The 16,339-nt window shown below is 44.9% G+C and overlaps 1 protein-coding gene across 2 annotated transcripts; it reads right to left on the reverse strand.

Annotated features, from left to right (window-relative positions):
* Positions 1-634: 634 nt before the first annotated feature.
* On the reverse strand, positions 635-8,912 carry LOC139543027 (cytochrome c oxidase subunit 4 isoform 2, mitochondrial-like). Of its 2 annotated transcripts, none has more exons than XM_071349127.1 (6): positions 8,585-8,912; positions 7,335-7,465; positions 1,933-2,035; positions 1,396-1,560; positions 1,104-1,235; positions 635-997 (listed from the first exon to the last, which is right to left on the reverse strand). In XM_071349127.1, exons 3-6 carry the CDS (start codon positions 2,033-2,035, stop codon positions 864-866), a joined length of 534 nt encoding a protein of 177 aa, XP_071205228.1. In that variant the 5' UTR covers positions 7,335-7,465; positions 8,585-8,912; the 3' UTR covers positions 635-863. The 2 variants fall into 2 exon arrangements, with proteins under 2 accessions (XP_071205228.1, XP_071205227.1); XM_071349126.1 differs by having other exon boundaries at positions 7,335-7,493; positions 8,585-8,727.
* Between the last annotated feature and the right edge of the window lie 7,427 nt (positions 8,913-16,339).

A 16,339-nucleotide genomic window follows, 5' to 3' on the forward strand; every position in this document is an offset into this window, starting at 1 on the left:
GCTGTGGGTGAGTCTCGCAAGCTGTCACAAATGGCGAAGGGCTGAATCTCATTGGCTCAAACTGTAATTTCTTGGGGGCTCGCCCACATGGGAGGAAATGTAGGGAATATGGTGCAGCACAGCTTCTAGAAAACAGTCTTTCAAACTATGGATTTCATGGCTAATTGAGGTAACACAGTAATGTTGCTCAGATTATGCATGTATGAACTACACATTGACACATCCAGTCCAAAGTGGGAGGTCTAAAAAAAAATACTTATTTGTCACCAAAGTACCAGAGCATGTCTTTAAAGCCAAAGTACCGGTGTATGTCTTTAAAGCCAACATATCGGTGCATGTCTTTAAAGCCAAAGTACCGGTGCATGTCTTTTAAAGCCAAAGTATCAGAGCATGTCTTTAATGTGTTTCACAGTTATGGGATAAAACAAAAGTATACTAGGCTGTGTTTTTTGTTAGTGTTGAGTGTATCTGAACCACAGGGACCACCAAGGCAATTGTATAACCCGCAATACTCACTTCCTTTAGGGCCAAACCAGACACAATACCACTGGAAATGCTAAAGCAGAAATTAGGACAAGCAGCCCATATTGTTAAGACATATTTTCTCAGATAGATGGAGAGAGAAGAAAGCAAACCGTTTTTGTAATTTTTTACTCAAACAGTATGGGGATGGATTCAGATGGGTAGCTTGCCACTACGGTGGAAGGAGAGGCTGTTGGCTAAACAGTATGGGGATGGATTCAGATGGGTAGCTTGCCACTACGTTTGAAGGAGAGGCTGTTGGCTAAACAGAGGCTCAAGGTGTTGTCAAGTCCAACCGCTCCTCATTTCAGTACAGTATCCCGTCTATTCCCTTACTTCATTTACTTCCATTGTTTGTTCTTGTAGTCCCACTTGGCAGAAAAGCCCTCAATTGGGTTGACCCGCATGTCCAGCATCCTCTGGATCTGCTTAGCCTGCCACTCCTCACCAAAAGTGTGAGGTTGAGGTGGGTACACTGTGGGACACAGAGGAGAAAGAGAACAGCAGCTTTGAGGATAGAACATGTGTGATAGGCTCGAGGAAGTCTATCAAGTTTAGCAATCAACCATGAGAATTCTTACCATAGTGGCCCTGCCAAAACACCACCAGACCAGTGATGCCGAAGAAGATGAACATCCCACCAATCACAGTCTTCCACTCATGGGACGGCTTCTTCATCTCGGGGTAGGTGTGGTTGAACTTCAGCCTGTACACTGGGACAGAGAAGGACAAATATTAAGGCTAGCAGGATGAAAAGCTGTAAAATGAGAAGGAATGAGACAGTACATATTCCACTTGCTTTGGCAATGTAAACATTCAGTATGTTTCCCATGCCACAATAAAGCTATTTTAATTGAATTGAGAGGGGATTACAGGCGATTTTTTCCTCCTTGGACAGTGCAGTCCATGGCCCCTTCTCCTTCTGTTTCAGGCTCTTATCCTTAGAATCGAGGACATCAATCCATGCTCTGTCTGGCAGAGGAGTGTCCAGACGATCCCAGTACATTGGCTGGGACATGTCCACCTGGTCAGATACCTCTACAGTACAGGAGCGATAGGGCACATGATTGATTATGTGAGTGGGAGGCTGAGGTAAAGGGAGTTGTAAGGTGGGGTTTAGAGGTTTATAGACGTTAGAGAAGTAGACATTACACTGGGTGGTAAGACCTCAGGTCCTTGCGCTTGTAAAAACCATTCACCACTTAAAGCCAACAACGCCATCTGCTGATAATACATGCAATGGCGCAGTAGGCCATGCCATTTCAAATTCAACTTGCTCGAATAAAATGTGGTTTTACACAACAAACTAGGATATGTGTATTGTGATAAAAAGAAATGGATACATTTATACTGAAAATAAATGTTTTTTCCTACAGACAATTATGCATGCAGTGCAACGTCAAAGAATACCGTGGTGGCTATGGCTTGACATCCTCGCACCACTGTTGGTCAGTCCCACCACGGCGCGCCTGGAAAGCAAGCACCCCACTCGTCCTGCTGTCAGGCGAAGCATCTGACAGGTGAGGAATAGAGACAGAACAAGATTTATACCTCAACAAAATGTCTCTACATAACTGATCATTCCATCCGGACCCAGTGAGCATGGTCTGACGCTGTTGTCCATGGACGTTGAAAAGACGACGATATTTGGTCCATCTTGATTTTAACATCCACAGACATCCGGTCCAGGCTGGACAAAACATTTGAAATAAAGATAGACTATCTATAATTGGTTCAGATTTGGACAGTACAGTAAAGAAAAGTGGAGTATAGTTCAGTACAGTACAGTAAAGTACATTACAGTACAGAACATAGTAAAGTACAGTATTATGTACTCTATTGTACTGTACCCTACTGTACTGAACTATACTCTACTTTTCTTTACTGTCCAAATGTGAACCAATTATAGATAGTCTATGTTTATTTCAAACTCTAATGTACTGAACTAAATCGTGTACTTTACTGTAATGCACTCTGTGCTCGACTGCATTGGTTCCCAAACTGTGCGTAAGGGGGGCCTGAGTAAAAAAGTTTGGGAACCCCTGCTCTGCTGTACTCTACTGTTGTCCAAACTTGTGAAACATAGACGTCTATATTGGTTCAGACGTTTTAAGATCTGGTATGCGTCAGCAACGTCTGAGCAGGGGAGCAAGACCTGTGTCTTGTTTAGAATAATACCCAGTGTGCTTTGCAAGTGTTCATTTTTTTTTTACATTTACATTTTGGGTTTTTAGCAGGCGCTCTTATCCAGAGCAACTTACAGTCAGTGCATTCGACTAAATGTAGATAAAACAACCACATATTACACGCATAGCACAACAACAACAAAATCCATAACATTCTTGAGAAGTAGACAACAGGGCGCTGTTGTTTTTTGTCTGTTAGTGCAATACATTTTAACATGATCATTATCAGTTGTAAAGCTTTTGAAAAAGCTAACATAAGTGCATGTGACAGGTAAGAGCAATAATACATATTATATAATGCTTTCTTTATTGACTAGTAGATCAAAGGTAACGTATGAGTGGTTGAAATTTGTCCATAGAAACAAGTAACAAAAAATAATGGATTTTCAGCGTATATGTCTTTTAGTGGTCATTTCAATGTAATTCTGCTCACTGGGGAGGCTCCCTCTTTCATTTTAAAGTGACCAGGTACTTTAACAATAAGCCAAAACGTATCCTCTGCGCAATGCCGTAAAAACAAAGGTTGATGGAAAAGCCTAGCTTCTTTAGGGACTTCAAAGCAAAGCAAGTTAGGCTAAGTAACTACGCTAGGGGAGAGTGGGGTAAGTTGAGCCAAAGGGTTAGTTAAGCTACCCCTTGTTTCTAGCAGTGGTGTAATGTACTTCAGTAAAAATACTTTAAGGTACCACTTAAGTAGTTTTTTGGGGGGTAAGAAGTCCATTAGAGCAGCAGCAAGGGATGAAACAAAATATACAATGACTCTGAAGAGGTACATTCCCACATGAAAAAATCCTAATGTAGTCCGCAAAAACACTAAAGTGGATACTGTAGTATTTTACTGTAGTTTTACGGAAATGTAGTATACTGTAGTATTTATAGTTTACTACAGTCTAAATACTCTAGTAAGAAAAAAAATGGTAGTATATACTATAGTAATTACTGTAGTGTTTTTGTGGACATTACTGTTGCATTTTTGTTTTATTGTCTTTGACATAGCAGTGGGGGCTTGTCCTTGAGGAACCCTACTGGACAAAATACTCAAAGAGCACATTTTCCATAACCTGTAGGTAGGTAGATAAGACTGAGGTCTGAATGTAGCCTGTAGGGAACACAATATATGGTCTATACTTGGCATGTACAGTAGGTTTCTCACTTATGGGTGACACAAATTGGGATATGGGGGAGAGGAATGGGCGGGGTATATGCAAATTGTATACTGTAGTATATACCATAGTAATTACTGTAGTGTTTTTGCGGACTGTAGTGTTTTTGTGAACATTATTGTAGTATTTACTGTGGTGTTTTGTGGTATGTAGTATACTGTAGTATTTACTATTGTATTCTACAGTATATTACAACATTATATAGTAATTACTACACATGATCGAGGGATAGTGTGTAGTATAGTATTCTACAGTGTACTACAGTTTACTGCAGAATTCTATAGTAAGTGCTGTAATATTCTATTGTAAACTGTAGTATTTTTTAATGTGGGTTTACAAAAAAGAAAACAAACATTTAACTTTGCGAAAGAGAGGCTATGATATAGTAGCATAGGCACACAAGAGCTGTGTTCGAATACTCATACTAGCTGCACTAACTGTAAATGTGACGTAAATTGAGTTTGTAGTATGCTTATTAGTCATAGTATGGATATAGTTAGCATGCCAAAAGTTCCCGGATGACATAGTAAAGTCACCAAAATACAAAGTATACAAGCAATGGACAGTATTTCCGTGCTTTTAGGGCCCATAATACAATTCTTCAGAAAATGGGCGTGGCTTCACAACATTTTCAGATGTGAAGAAAATGGCGGAAATTATGCAGCCGAAGACCGAAGAGAGAGGATACAAATTTGTTGCTTTAACTAATTATGACAAATGTTAAGAAGCTGTTGAGCAATGTAATAAAGTAATGACTTTTCAAAATAAGTTACGTTACACGATATGTTGGCAGACAATTTGTTTATGAACCACATCACAGCAGTATATACCGGGTATGTTGACTACTAGTACATTGAACTTGCCAGTATATTTACTTTATGCTATCTAACTAACTACCCAATGTTTGTTGACTTGATTATTCACGTCATTCATAGCTTAGCGAAGTGGTCCGTTCTTAAATTCGCTCTGGCACCACACTCCTAGGGCCCTCACCTCCTCCCTGTAGGCTGTCTCGTCATTGTTGGTAATCAGGCTTGCTACTGTTGTGTTGTCTGCAAACTTGATGATTGAGTTGGAGGCGTGCGTGGCCACGCAGTCATGGGTGAACAGGGAGTACAGGAGGGGGCTGAACACGCACCCTTGTAGGGCCCCTGTGTTGAGGATCAGCGAAGTGGAGATGTTGTTTCCTACCTTCACCACCTGGGGGCGGCCGTTAGGAAGTCCAAGACCCAGTTGCACAGGGCGGGGTTCAGACCCAGGGCCCCGAGCTTAATGATGACCATTGAGGGTACTATGGTGTTGAATGCTGAGCTATAGTCAATGAACAGCATTCTGACGTACAGTTGAAGTCGGAAGTTTACATACACTTAGGTTGGAGTCATTAAAACTCGTTTTTCAAACACTCCACAACTTTCTTGTTAACAAACTATAGTTTTGGCAAGTTGGTTAGGACATCTACTTTGTGCATGACACACGTAATTTTTCCAACAATTGTTTACAGATAGATTATTTCGCGTATAATTCACTGTATCACAATTCCAGTGGGTCAGAAGTTAACATACACTAAGTTGACTGTGCCTTCAAAACAGCTTGGAAAATTCCAGAAAATTATGTCATTGCTTTAGAAGCTTCTGAAAGGCTAATTGACATAATTTGAGTCAATTGGAGGTGTACCTGTGGATGTATTTCAAGACCTACCTTCAAACTCACTGCCTCTTTGCTTGACATCATGTAAAAATCAAAAGAAATCAGCCAAGACTTAAAGAAAAAAAAATAATTAAATGAACAAAATATTGAATTGGCTTAGTCTTGTTTTTTATGTTTTAGAAAAACAACATATTTAAGTAATCCAATGGACTTGTGCATCATCAATGGGACTACTCAAAGCCTATCCTAACGTTACACGGCCTAATGTTATTCGTTTATTAGCTAGCTACCGGAAACTTACAGTTGCACCATTGCCATTTCAACAGTGTATCATTGCGTATCATTGCGTTGCATAGCCTACGTACCGTAGTGTAATGGATATGTGCATCATCAGTGGACTAATCACAGGCTAATGTTACTTGGCCTAACGTTGTTATAATGTTTTGCTAGCTAGCGCACGTTAACGTACAGTGTACCATTGCTATGCATAGCCTACTGTCAATTTACCACTGGGGAAGGAATCGTCCATTTCAAATGACGAACTGTTCATTGCCTGAAATTGAACAAAAATCTTTGTCCTACACTGGTCTGCATTGCTTAAATAGCCTTTTGCTCCCATACATTCGCAAATGTTTCCCATACGTTTCTTTGACAATTCCGCCTTGATACTCTCATCTCCCCAGATCTCTAGTATGGTCTCCATTTCACATACTGTCCACGTCGCACCTTTGCCCTTATTTGAACACTTTTTTGTATTTTTAGCTATTTAATAGTATGTCTACCTAAAGTTAACTGGCTAACAAAAGTTTAATGACCAACAGAAAATAACGAATATCGCTTGTGTTGCATCTTTGTATTTTAAAAGTTCACGACACGTGTTGCCGGTAACATTACCTGCTACCCTGGTCCTAAATCTTGGATCCACAGACCAGGCATTGTCCAGGATTAGTTTACGTTTCATATATGCTTTATAGCGCGGATCAGGGTACCGAACGCTCCAGGATCTGGATCATACAGGGGATATGGGAAAGCGCCCTTAATTACACTCCAGTCTTAGACTAAACTAAAACCAGGGGAGGATTCAGAAAGGCTGGGAATACCAGCTAATTTAGGAGATTTATTTGTATTGCAAGAGTAATACTCTCACACACACACACACACACACACACACACACACACACACACACACACACACACACACACACACACACACACACACCAGCCCAGCCAGGAACATTTTTGGAAACTGGCAGTTGGTCAACATCAGCAGGATCTAAATGACCTCCACACACAGACGGACAGACAAACAGACACGGACCATTACACATTTATGAGACACACTTTGAGACATTTATGCAAAATCCTTTGTGCAGACATATTTTTATCAAGGAGTACAGTGTGATTTGTTCTCCAAATATGAAGTTGCGTCTGTCTTTTAAAGCACAAATGTTTACAAATTAAACTTGTGGAGAATTGAGTTAACACATAGGGCATTGGTCGTCTAATAGCCTAATGCATCATTTCAAAAGGCATTGAGAGAGATTACAATTATTTGTATCCAAATACAGTATTGCATACCATTAATACAATCATTTTTCCTCTCTCAACAGCCTGACGAGGAATAGTACCAATGCTCATACCTTTAAAAACATTTTTGTCTGTTTGTAGAAGTCTCTGTCTGCACATTCTGTATTAGAAGTCTAGATACCCCTCTCACCTTCCCAAGGGTCTAAATACCCCCCCAACCCAGCCCCTGTCTGACCCAAATAGCTAGTCCTCTCTGACCCTAAAGGTTCTGAAATCATCGGGTACTCACATTTGTCCTGAGAGAGTGGACCTTGAGAAAAACAATATGGACAAAAAAGTTCACCCGATCTTCAGCGATTGCCTGCTTTGGCGCACTGTTGCCGTGTCTCAGCTTTGGTTCTTGGTGAGAAAATGGGAGGGCTGAAGGCAGGGAGGGGGTGTGTGAGAGCTGAAGGCAGGGAGGGGGTGTGTGAGAGCTTAGACAGACTAAACCAGTACAAGTAAACAATCTGAGAAAGCATGTGACACTACTGGCAGACTAGAGCAGGGATAGGATTGCACTGTAAAATATATATTTCACTCTCTCTTTAGTCATTTTCTCCTTTCCACCTTCACAGATCTTACAGAGAACTCCACTGTGACAGAAACAGGGAGCCTCTGGAATGCAGAAAGGGTCACTTTAGGTCAGTTTTATTTTAAGAACGAAGGGTCTTAGAAAAGAGTTGCTTTAACAGTGAAGAGGAAATGGAAAAACATCTCTAGAGAGACCGAGAGAGACCGAGAGAGACCGAGAGAGACCGTGTGAAAGGTTGAAAGAGAGAGACCGAGAGAGACCAAGAGAGACCGAGAGAGACCGAGAGAGACCGTGTGAAAGGTTGAAAGAGAGAGACCGAGAGAGACCGAGAGAGACCGTGTGAAAGGTTGAAAGAGAGAGACCGAGAGAGACCAAGAGAGACCGAGAGAGACCGAGAGAGACCGTGTGAAAGGTTGAAAGAGAGAGACCGAGAGAGACCGAGAGAGACCGTGTGAAAGGTTGAAAGAGAGAGACCGAGAGAGACCGAGAGAGACCGTGTGAAAGGTTGAAAGAGAGAGACCGAGAGAGACCAAGAGAGACCGAGAGAGACCGAGAGAGACCGTGTGAAAGGTTGAAAGAGAGAGACCGAGAGAGACCGTGTGAAAGGTTGAAAGAGAGAGACCGAGAGAGACCGAGAGAGACCGTGTGAAAGGTTGAAAGAGAGAGACCGAGAGAGACCGTGTGAAAGGTTGAAAGAGAGAGACCGAGAGAGACCGAGAGAGACCGTGTGAAAGGTTGAAAGAGAGAGACCGAGAGAGACCGAGAGAGACCGTGTGAAAGGTTGAAAGAGAGAGACCGAGAGAGACCGAGAGAGACCGTGTGAAAGGTTGAAAGAGAGAGACCGAGAGAGACCGAGAGAGACCGAGAGAGGGTAAGAAAAAGAGTGAGATGTGAACCTCGGTATTTGAGGAGGAAGAGTGGGAGTTAGAAAAAGGGAAAGAGACAAGATGGGCTCAAGTTCAGACCTGATTTAGGTTTAGGACCCGAACCACCATTACCCCTGACAGTTGTTCGGCTGCTGGTATGTGATCCACAGGAGGGCAACCAACGGTGTGGGCGCTGAGGGGAGAGGAGGGGGAGTGACAAGCAAATGTAGACAGCAGCTCTTAACTCAGAGGCACTTGTCTTTCTGTCTGTATTTCTGTCATTATCTCTCTCTCTCTCTCACTTGACCAGCATGAAAATATTTATAAACTGCAGGCGAATGTGCCAGGTTGCTTTATTAGGTCAATGTTAGCATCAACTATACCCACTTTGGTAGCACATTTGACCAACCTATTTCAGCAGAACACGGTAAAGAAATGACAGAAGTACTAACAGCTAGAGTCTAGTAGTAGTAGGTTTTCAATCCATATTAACACAGAGCAGTGCAATGGATTCAGACAGTCTGTTAAAGAGTAACTTCCCTCTGATAAACAGAGTTGTTGCTGGTACATTACGTAACCATCAGAGTCCACCTTACTTGGACAAACACTCTTACTGCTTCTTTAATATCTTCATGGTTTGTATATATAAAAGTACATTCAATCTGCTTGCCAATCTTTCACCGGCACAGGACTAAGTATATTTGACTGCAATGGTAGACTTGAATAAATATACAGTATGTAGTTGGATGCCTTTCAGCAGTGGTGGAAAAAGTACCCAATTGTCATACTTTGTCATACCAACCCCCCCCCCCCCCCTCGCTCCTACCAACCCCCACTACTACCAACCCCCCGCTCCCACAAACCCCCCGCTCCTACCAACCCCCGCTCTTACCAACCCCCCGCTCCTACCAACCCCCCGCTCCTACCAACCCCCCGCTACTACCAACCCCCGCTCCTACCAACCCCCCGCTCCTACCAACCCCCCGCTACTACCAACCCCCGCTCCTACCAACCCCCGCTCCTAACAACCCCCCCCCGCTCCTACCAACCCCCCGCTCCTACCAACCCCCGCTCCTACCAACCCCCGCTCCTACCAACCCCCCGCTCCTACCAACCCCCCGCTCCTACCAACCCCCCGCTACTACCAACCCCCGCTCCTACCAACCCCCCGCTCCTACCAACCCCCCCGCTACTACCAACCCCCGCTCCTACCAACCCCCGCTCCTAACAACCCCCCCCCGCTCCTACCAACCCCCGCTCCTACCAACCCCCGCTCCTAACAACCCCCGCTCCTACCAACCCCCGCTCCTACCAACCCCCGCTCCTAACAACCCCCCGCTCCTACCAACCCCCGCTCCTAACAACCCCCCCCCCCCCCCGCTCCTACCAACCCCCCGCTCCTACCAACCCCCGCTCCTAACAACCCCCCTCGCTCCTACCCCCCCCCCCCCCCTCTCGCTCCTACCAACCCCCCGCTCCTACTAACTTGCTCCGAGGGCTTTCCGTTGTCACGTGTTGCTGACGAAACTCCGATAATGACCAGATAGTTGCGATGGGATCAATAAACCCATCAACTTCGGGGCAAACTCGTGAATTGAATGATGCAATTCATGTTCCCAATTTTAACTAATAAAACGAGCATAACATTTAAATTGCCAAATCCCCTTGGGGTTTTACACGATATTAACCCTTCCTCAGCTTTGGGACACTTGTGCAAATGAACGCAAAAATGGAGCGGCGAGGGGAAGGTGGTTATTTTGAATTCAGACTATAGCTACTCAATGGTCCCGCAATGTTGTGGTTACCACATTTAGACACAAGGTGGCAGCATGTACATAACTTCAGAATCAATAGTATCGCCTTGGATTATCGGTGAAGCGCTGTAGGTTTATCAAGTAGGTCTAAAATGGATATAGGCCTTTTCTGTTGGCATTATATTAACTTAAGGAGGCCGTCAGAGACCAAAAAACAGTACTCACAGAGCTCCAGTTGTGGAAAGGAAGATTAGGCTACTGAGATTTGTATTTCTCTGGGTTTCGTGGAAAGACTGAGGCGGATCCATGAGAGATATTGGGAATGAGTCCTAATGTTTAGTTAAACAAGCTTTCTCAAACGGTGGTGTGATGGCTACAACTGAAGTGGATGATCAGCTTTATATTTCGACCTGTGGTGGAACATGACAGACTGATTGGTTATTATAATTCACGCATTTATCAAGAGAAAAAACCCTGGTCATCCCTAATGCCTGTAATCTAGCAGATTCACTAAACACAAATGCTTTGTTAGTAAATTAGTGTTGGTGTGCCACTGGCTATCCTTAAATTGAAAAACAAGAAAATTGTGCCGTCTGGTTTGCTTAATATAAGGACTTTGAATTGATTAACACTTTTACTTTGATACTTAAGTATATTTAAAACCAAATACTTTTAGACTTTTACTCAAGTAGTACTTTACTGGGTGACTCACTTTTACTTGAGTCATTTTTAAAATGTTCTTTTGTGTTATTGACTGTACATTTGTTTATGTGTAACTCTGTGTTGTTGTTTTTGTCACACAGCTTTGCTTTATCTTGGCCAGGTAAATGAGAACTTGTTCTCAACCGGCCTACCTGGTTAAATAAAGGTGAAATAAGAATAAATACAATTCTATTGAGGTATTTTTACGCTGGGAGGACATTACCATAATAACTGGGAGGACATTACCATAATAACTGGGAGGACATTACCATAATAACTGGGAGGACATTACCATAACAACTGGGAGGACATTACCATAATAACTGGGAGGACATTACCATAATAACTGGGAGAACATTACCATAATAACTGGGAGGACATTACCATAATAACTGGGAGGACATTACCATAACAGCTGGGTGGACATTACCATAACAACTGGGAGTACATTACCATAACAGCTGGGTGGACATTACCATAACAACTGGGAGGACATTACCATAACAACTGGGAGTACATTACCATAACAGCTGGGTGGACATTACCATAACAACTGGGAGGACATTACCATAACAACTGGGAGGACATTACCATAATAACTGGGAGGACATTACCATAATAACTGGGAGGATATTACCATAATAACTGGGAGGATATTACCATAATAACTGGGAGGACAAGACATAGAGCTGACATAAATGTCACAGGCCGTGGACCCCTCCAACAAACACCCCCAAACAAGGCGGCACATGTCCCCTTGATTCATTCATGAAAATTAAGTACATGCCGTGACGGTGCACACATCCACCCCAACCCCAAGTCGATGCCCCTATTGTCCCTCCACCACCCCCCTCTGACATGTAACGAGGTAATGGATAATCAATCCACTGGTTACTGATGTCTCTTCAGAGTGACGGCTGCTATAAGAGCAACGCTCTGAAGGTCTCCATTATCTGGTCCTTTATTCATTAAAAATACAGCTTTTATTTTATTCACTTCGCTTCCAGAATAGTGTTTTGTGTCATCTTCCTGTTTGAGAGAGTGAATACGATGGACTATCTGTTTACGTCAGAGAGTTATCCAGCAGGATCGGTTTATTTATACATTTATAATTAGTGGGTTTTGTTATAACAAACCTTTTTATTTTTCTACTTATGTATTATATATATATATATTTTGCGGTGTGATTTTTGTATAAGCCCTTGGGTTTCCAACCTGCACACAGTTTTTTGGTTTTCATCTGTTATTGTCGTCTATCACTTGTTTTCTTTCGTGAACATTTTAATTGAACCTTTATTTAACGAGGCAAGTCAGTTAAGAACACATTCTTATTTACAATGACGGCCTACCGGGGAACAGTGGGTTAACTGCCTTGTTCAGGGGCAGAACGACACCTCATCATCACACATTGTGTAATGTTCACTATATCCAGCAGGCATCAAATTATCACAGCTTATTTTTTTTATCTCCGTTTAGGAGAAGCTGATGGAAAACACTGTAGGCAGCATCCCAGAGACAGAACACATCAGGGCTCTATAGTCAGGGTCGGCATCATCCCAGAGAGAACACATCAGGGCTCTATAGTCAGGGTCGGCAGCATCCCAGAGACAGAACACATCAGGGCTCTATAGTCAGGGTCGGCATCATCCCAGAGAGAACACATCAGGGCTCTATAGTCAGGGTCGGCAGCATCCCAGAGACAGAACACATCAGGGCTCTATAGTCAGGGTCGGCATCATCCCAGAGAGAACACATCAGGGCTCTATAGTCAGGGTCGGCATCATCCCAGAGAGAACACATCAGGGCTCTATAGTCAGGGTCGGCATCATCCCAGAGACAGAACACATCAGGGCTCTATAGTCAGGGTCGGCAGCATCCCAGAGAGAACACATCAGGGCTCTATAGTCAGGGTCGGCATCATCCCAGAGAGAACACATCAGGGCTCTATAGTCAGGGTCGGCAGCATCCCAGAGACAGAACAGATCAGGGCTCTATAGTCAGGGTCGGCAGCATCCCAGAGAGAACACATCAGGGCTCTATAGTCAGGGTCGGCAGCATCCCAGAGAGAACACATCAGGGCTCTATAGTCAGGGTCGGCATCATCCTAGAGAGAACACATCAGGGCTCTATAGTCAGGGTCGGCAGCATCCCAGAGACAGAACACATCAGGGCTCTATAGTCAGGGTCGGCAGCATCCCAGAGACAGAACAGATCAGGGCTCTATTGTCAGAAACAGAACAGATCAGATCTCTATAGTCAGAGACAGAACACATCAGGGCTCTGTAGTCAGTGTATGGGCTATTGATCTTCTTCCACGCATCAGTGTAGTCTGCTTCCTCAGTCAGCCATGGGAATCAGGATGTTTTATCAGACTGTACAGAACATTCTCCTGCTCATGTATGTGGGTTGAAGGAGAGTGGAGGCCCAGCCTATCTCTTGGAGCAGCTTTAACCAAGGCTGCCATGGTGGCACTTACATGCCCAGACTCGCTGGGCTGTCTCGTCTCTGCTGTAGAGCTTGTGCTCTGCGCGGGCTCCCATGGCCCTGGCAGCACAGGACCGTCCCCTCCATTGAAGCCCTGAGGCAAAATGGGTAAGTGGGTCAGATTCCCATCGTGGGCACTCCGAGGCTGGTTCATGTTTGTTTTCCTTCTGCTGCCTTATTCTTCCCTGTTGCTGTGTGCTCTTTTTGGGATTGTTGCTTCCCTGGCGCTGCTTCACAGGGGATAGTAATGTATAGAGGAGAGGGGGATGTGTCCCTGGATAATGATGAACCAACGTGCATAGAGGAGAGGGGGATGTGTCCCTGGATAATGATGAACCAACGTGCATAGAGGAGAGGGGGATGTGTCCCTGGATAATGATGAACCAACGTGCATAGAGGAGAGGAGGATGTGTCCCTGGATAATGATGAGCCAGCGTGCATAGAGGAGAGGGGGATGTGTCACTGGATAATGATGAACCAACGTGCATAGAGGAGAGGAGGATGTGTCCCTGGATAATGATGAACCAACGTGCATAGAGGAGAGGGGGATGTGTCCCTGGATAATGATGAACCAACGTGCATAGAGGAGAGGGGGATGTGTCCCCGATAACGATGAACCAGCGTGCCATAGAGGATAGGGAATGTGTCCCCGATAACGATGAACCAGCGTGCCATAGAGGAGAGGGGGATGTGTCCCCGATAACGATGAACCAGCGTGCCATAGAGGAGAGGGGGATGTGTCCCCGATAACGATGAACCAGCGTGCCATAGAGAAGAGAAGGGTGTGTCCCCGATAACGATGAACCAGCGTGCCATAGAGGAGAGGGGGATGTGTCCCCGATAACGATGAACCAGCGTGCCATAGAGGAGAGAAGGATGTGTCCCCGATAACGATCAACCAGCGTGCCATAGAGAAGAGAAGGGTGTGTCCCCGATAACGATGAACCAGCGTGCCATAGAGGAGAGGGGGATGTGTCCCCGATAACGATCAACCAGCGTGCCATAGAGGAGAGAAGGATGTGTCCCCGATAACGATCAACCAGCGTGCCATAGAGGAGAGAAGGATGTGTCCCCGATAACGATCAACCAGCGTGCCATAGAGGAGAGGGGGATGTGTCCCCGATAACAATGAACCAGCGTGTCATAGAGGAGAGGGGGGTGTGTCCCCGATAACGATGAACCAGCGTGCCATAGAGGATAGGGAATGTGTCCCCGATAACGATGAACCAACGTGCCATAGAGAAGAGAAGGATGTGTCCTCGATAACGATGAACCAACGTGCCATAGAGGAGAGAAGGGTGTGTCCCTGGATAACGATGAACCAACGTGCCATAGAGGAGAGAAGGGTGTGTCCCTGGATAACGATGAACCAACGTGCCATAGAGGAGAGAAGGGTGTGTCCCTGGATAACGATGAACCAACGTGCCATAGAGAAGAGAAGGGTGTGTCCCTGGATAACGATGAACCAACGTGCCATAGAGAAGAGAAGGATGTGTCCCCGATAACGATCAACCAACATGCCATAGAGGAGAGGGGGATGTGTCCCCGATAACGATCAACCAACGTGCCATAGAGGAGAGGGGGATGTGTCCCCGATAACGATGAACCAGCGTGCCATAGAGGAGAGGGGGATGTGTCCCCGATAACGATGAACCAGCGTGCCATAGAGGAGAGGGGGATGTGTCCCCGATAACGATGAACCAGCGTGCCATAGAGGAGAGGGGGATGTGTCCCTGATAACGATGAACCAGCGTGCCATAGAGGAGAGGGGGATGTGTCCCCGATAACGATGAACCAGCGTGCCATAGAGGAGAGGGGGATGTGTCCCCGATAACGATGAACCAGCGTGCCATAGAGGAGAGGGGGATGTGTCCCCGATAACGATGAACCAGCGTGCCATAGAGGAGAGGGGGATGTGTCCCCGATAACGATGAACCAGCGTGCCATAGAGGAGAGGGGGTGTGTCCCCGATAACGATGAACCAGCGTGCCACGGAGCCGCTAGTGATGACATGGATTAGTTCCTGATCCCCGTGCGTTGCTTTGTTTTCTCTCTGTTTCTCCACTGATGCACTAACGGAAGGGAACGTCTGGTGCACCACGATAACATTGTCAGTTTAATTTGTGTACTTGGCACATTCACTCTTATCCAGGGCAAGTAACCTAGCTTGCAGTTATACGTATTATCTACCTAAGCATCTTAAGCATCTCGCCTGAGTGCACAGCATAGTGTCCTCGGTTCTACTGGATGTGGCTCCCTCACTGGGCACACGCTGGCTGAGTCAACACTGTTTCCACGTTAGTTCAATGAAATTGCGTTGAACCAACGTGGAATAGACGTTGAATTTGATGTCTGTGCCCAGTGGGCCTGCAGAATGTGGTTTTGCTCCGTATCAGATTAGCCTACGGTTTCTCATAGATTTTTAATAACGTGCCGTTACATTACATCGTATTACATCACACGTCAATAAAAATAGACGATCTTTAGAGCTATAAAACTTCAGCACCAAATCAACCATATTCGTCTTTAAGTAAAAAGCAGCAGTTGAACTTGCCAGGGACTTTTTTTCTTCAGTCTTTAGTATTCCGGGGGAGTTGGTCTCTGCAGGATTGTGGCCGTTGCCAAGGCAGCGTATAGGGTCCATTCTGTGCATGGCCTCAGAGTTTGGGGGACTTCCTTTGGGTGTCGGAGAGTGTCCTGCGCCTCTGACTAATCACCTGGGACACAATGCAGGGAGAAGGGACCAGAGGTTCTGGGGCAATGTTCTAATTAACTTTATCCCAATGAATCTACAGGACAAACCCCCCATTCTGTCACTCTTTGTTTTTAAAAGGGTTCAGCGAAGGAAATGTGGTGGAAATGAATCAGGTTTAATCTACTTAGAAGTATTGAATTGCTCTAAAGTGAGGCAGGA

Source organism: Salvelinus alpinus, chromosome 17 (assembly GCF_045679555.1).
Source record: "Salvelinus alpinus chromosome 17, SLU_Salpinus.1, whole genome shotgun sequence".
Taxonomy (NCBI): Eukaryota; Metazoa; Chordata; class Actinopteri; order Salmoniformes; family Salmonidae; genus Salvelinus; species Salvelinus alpinus.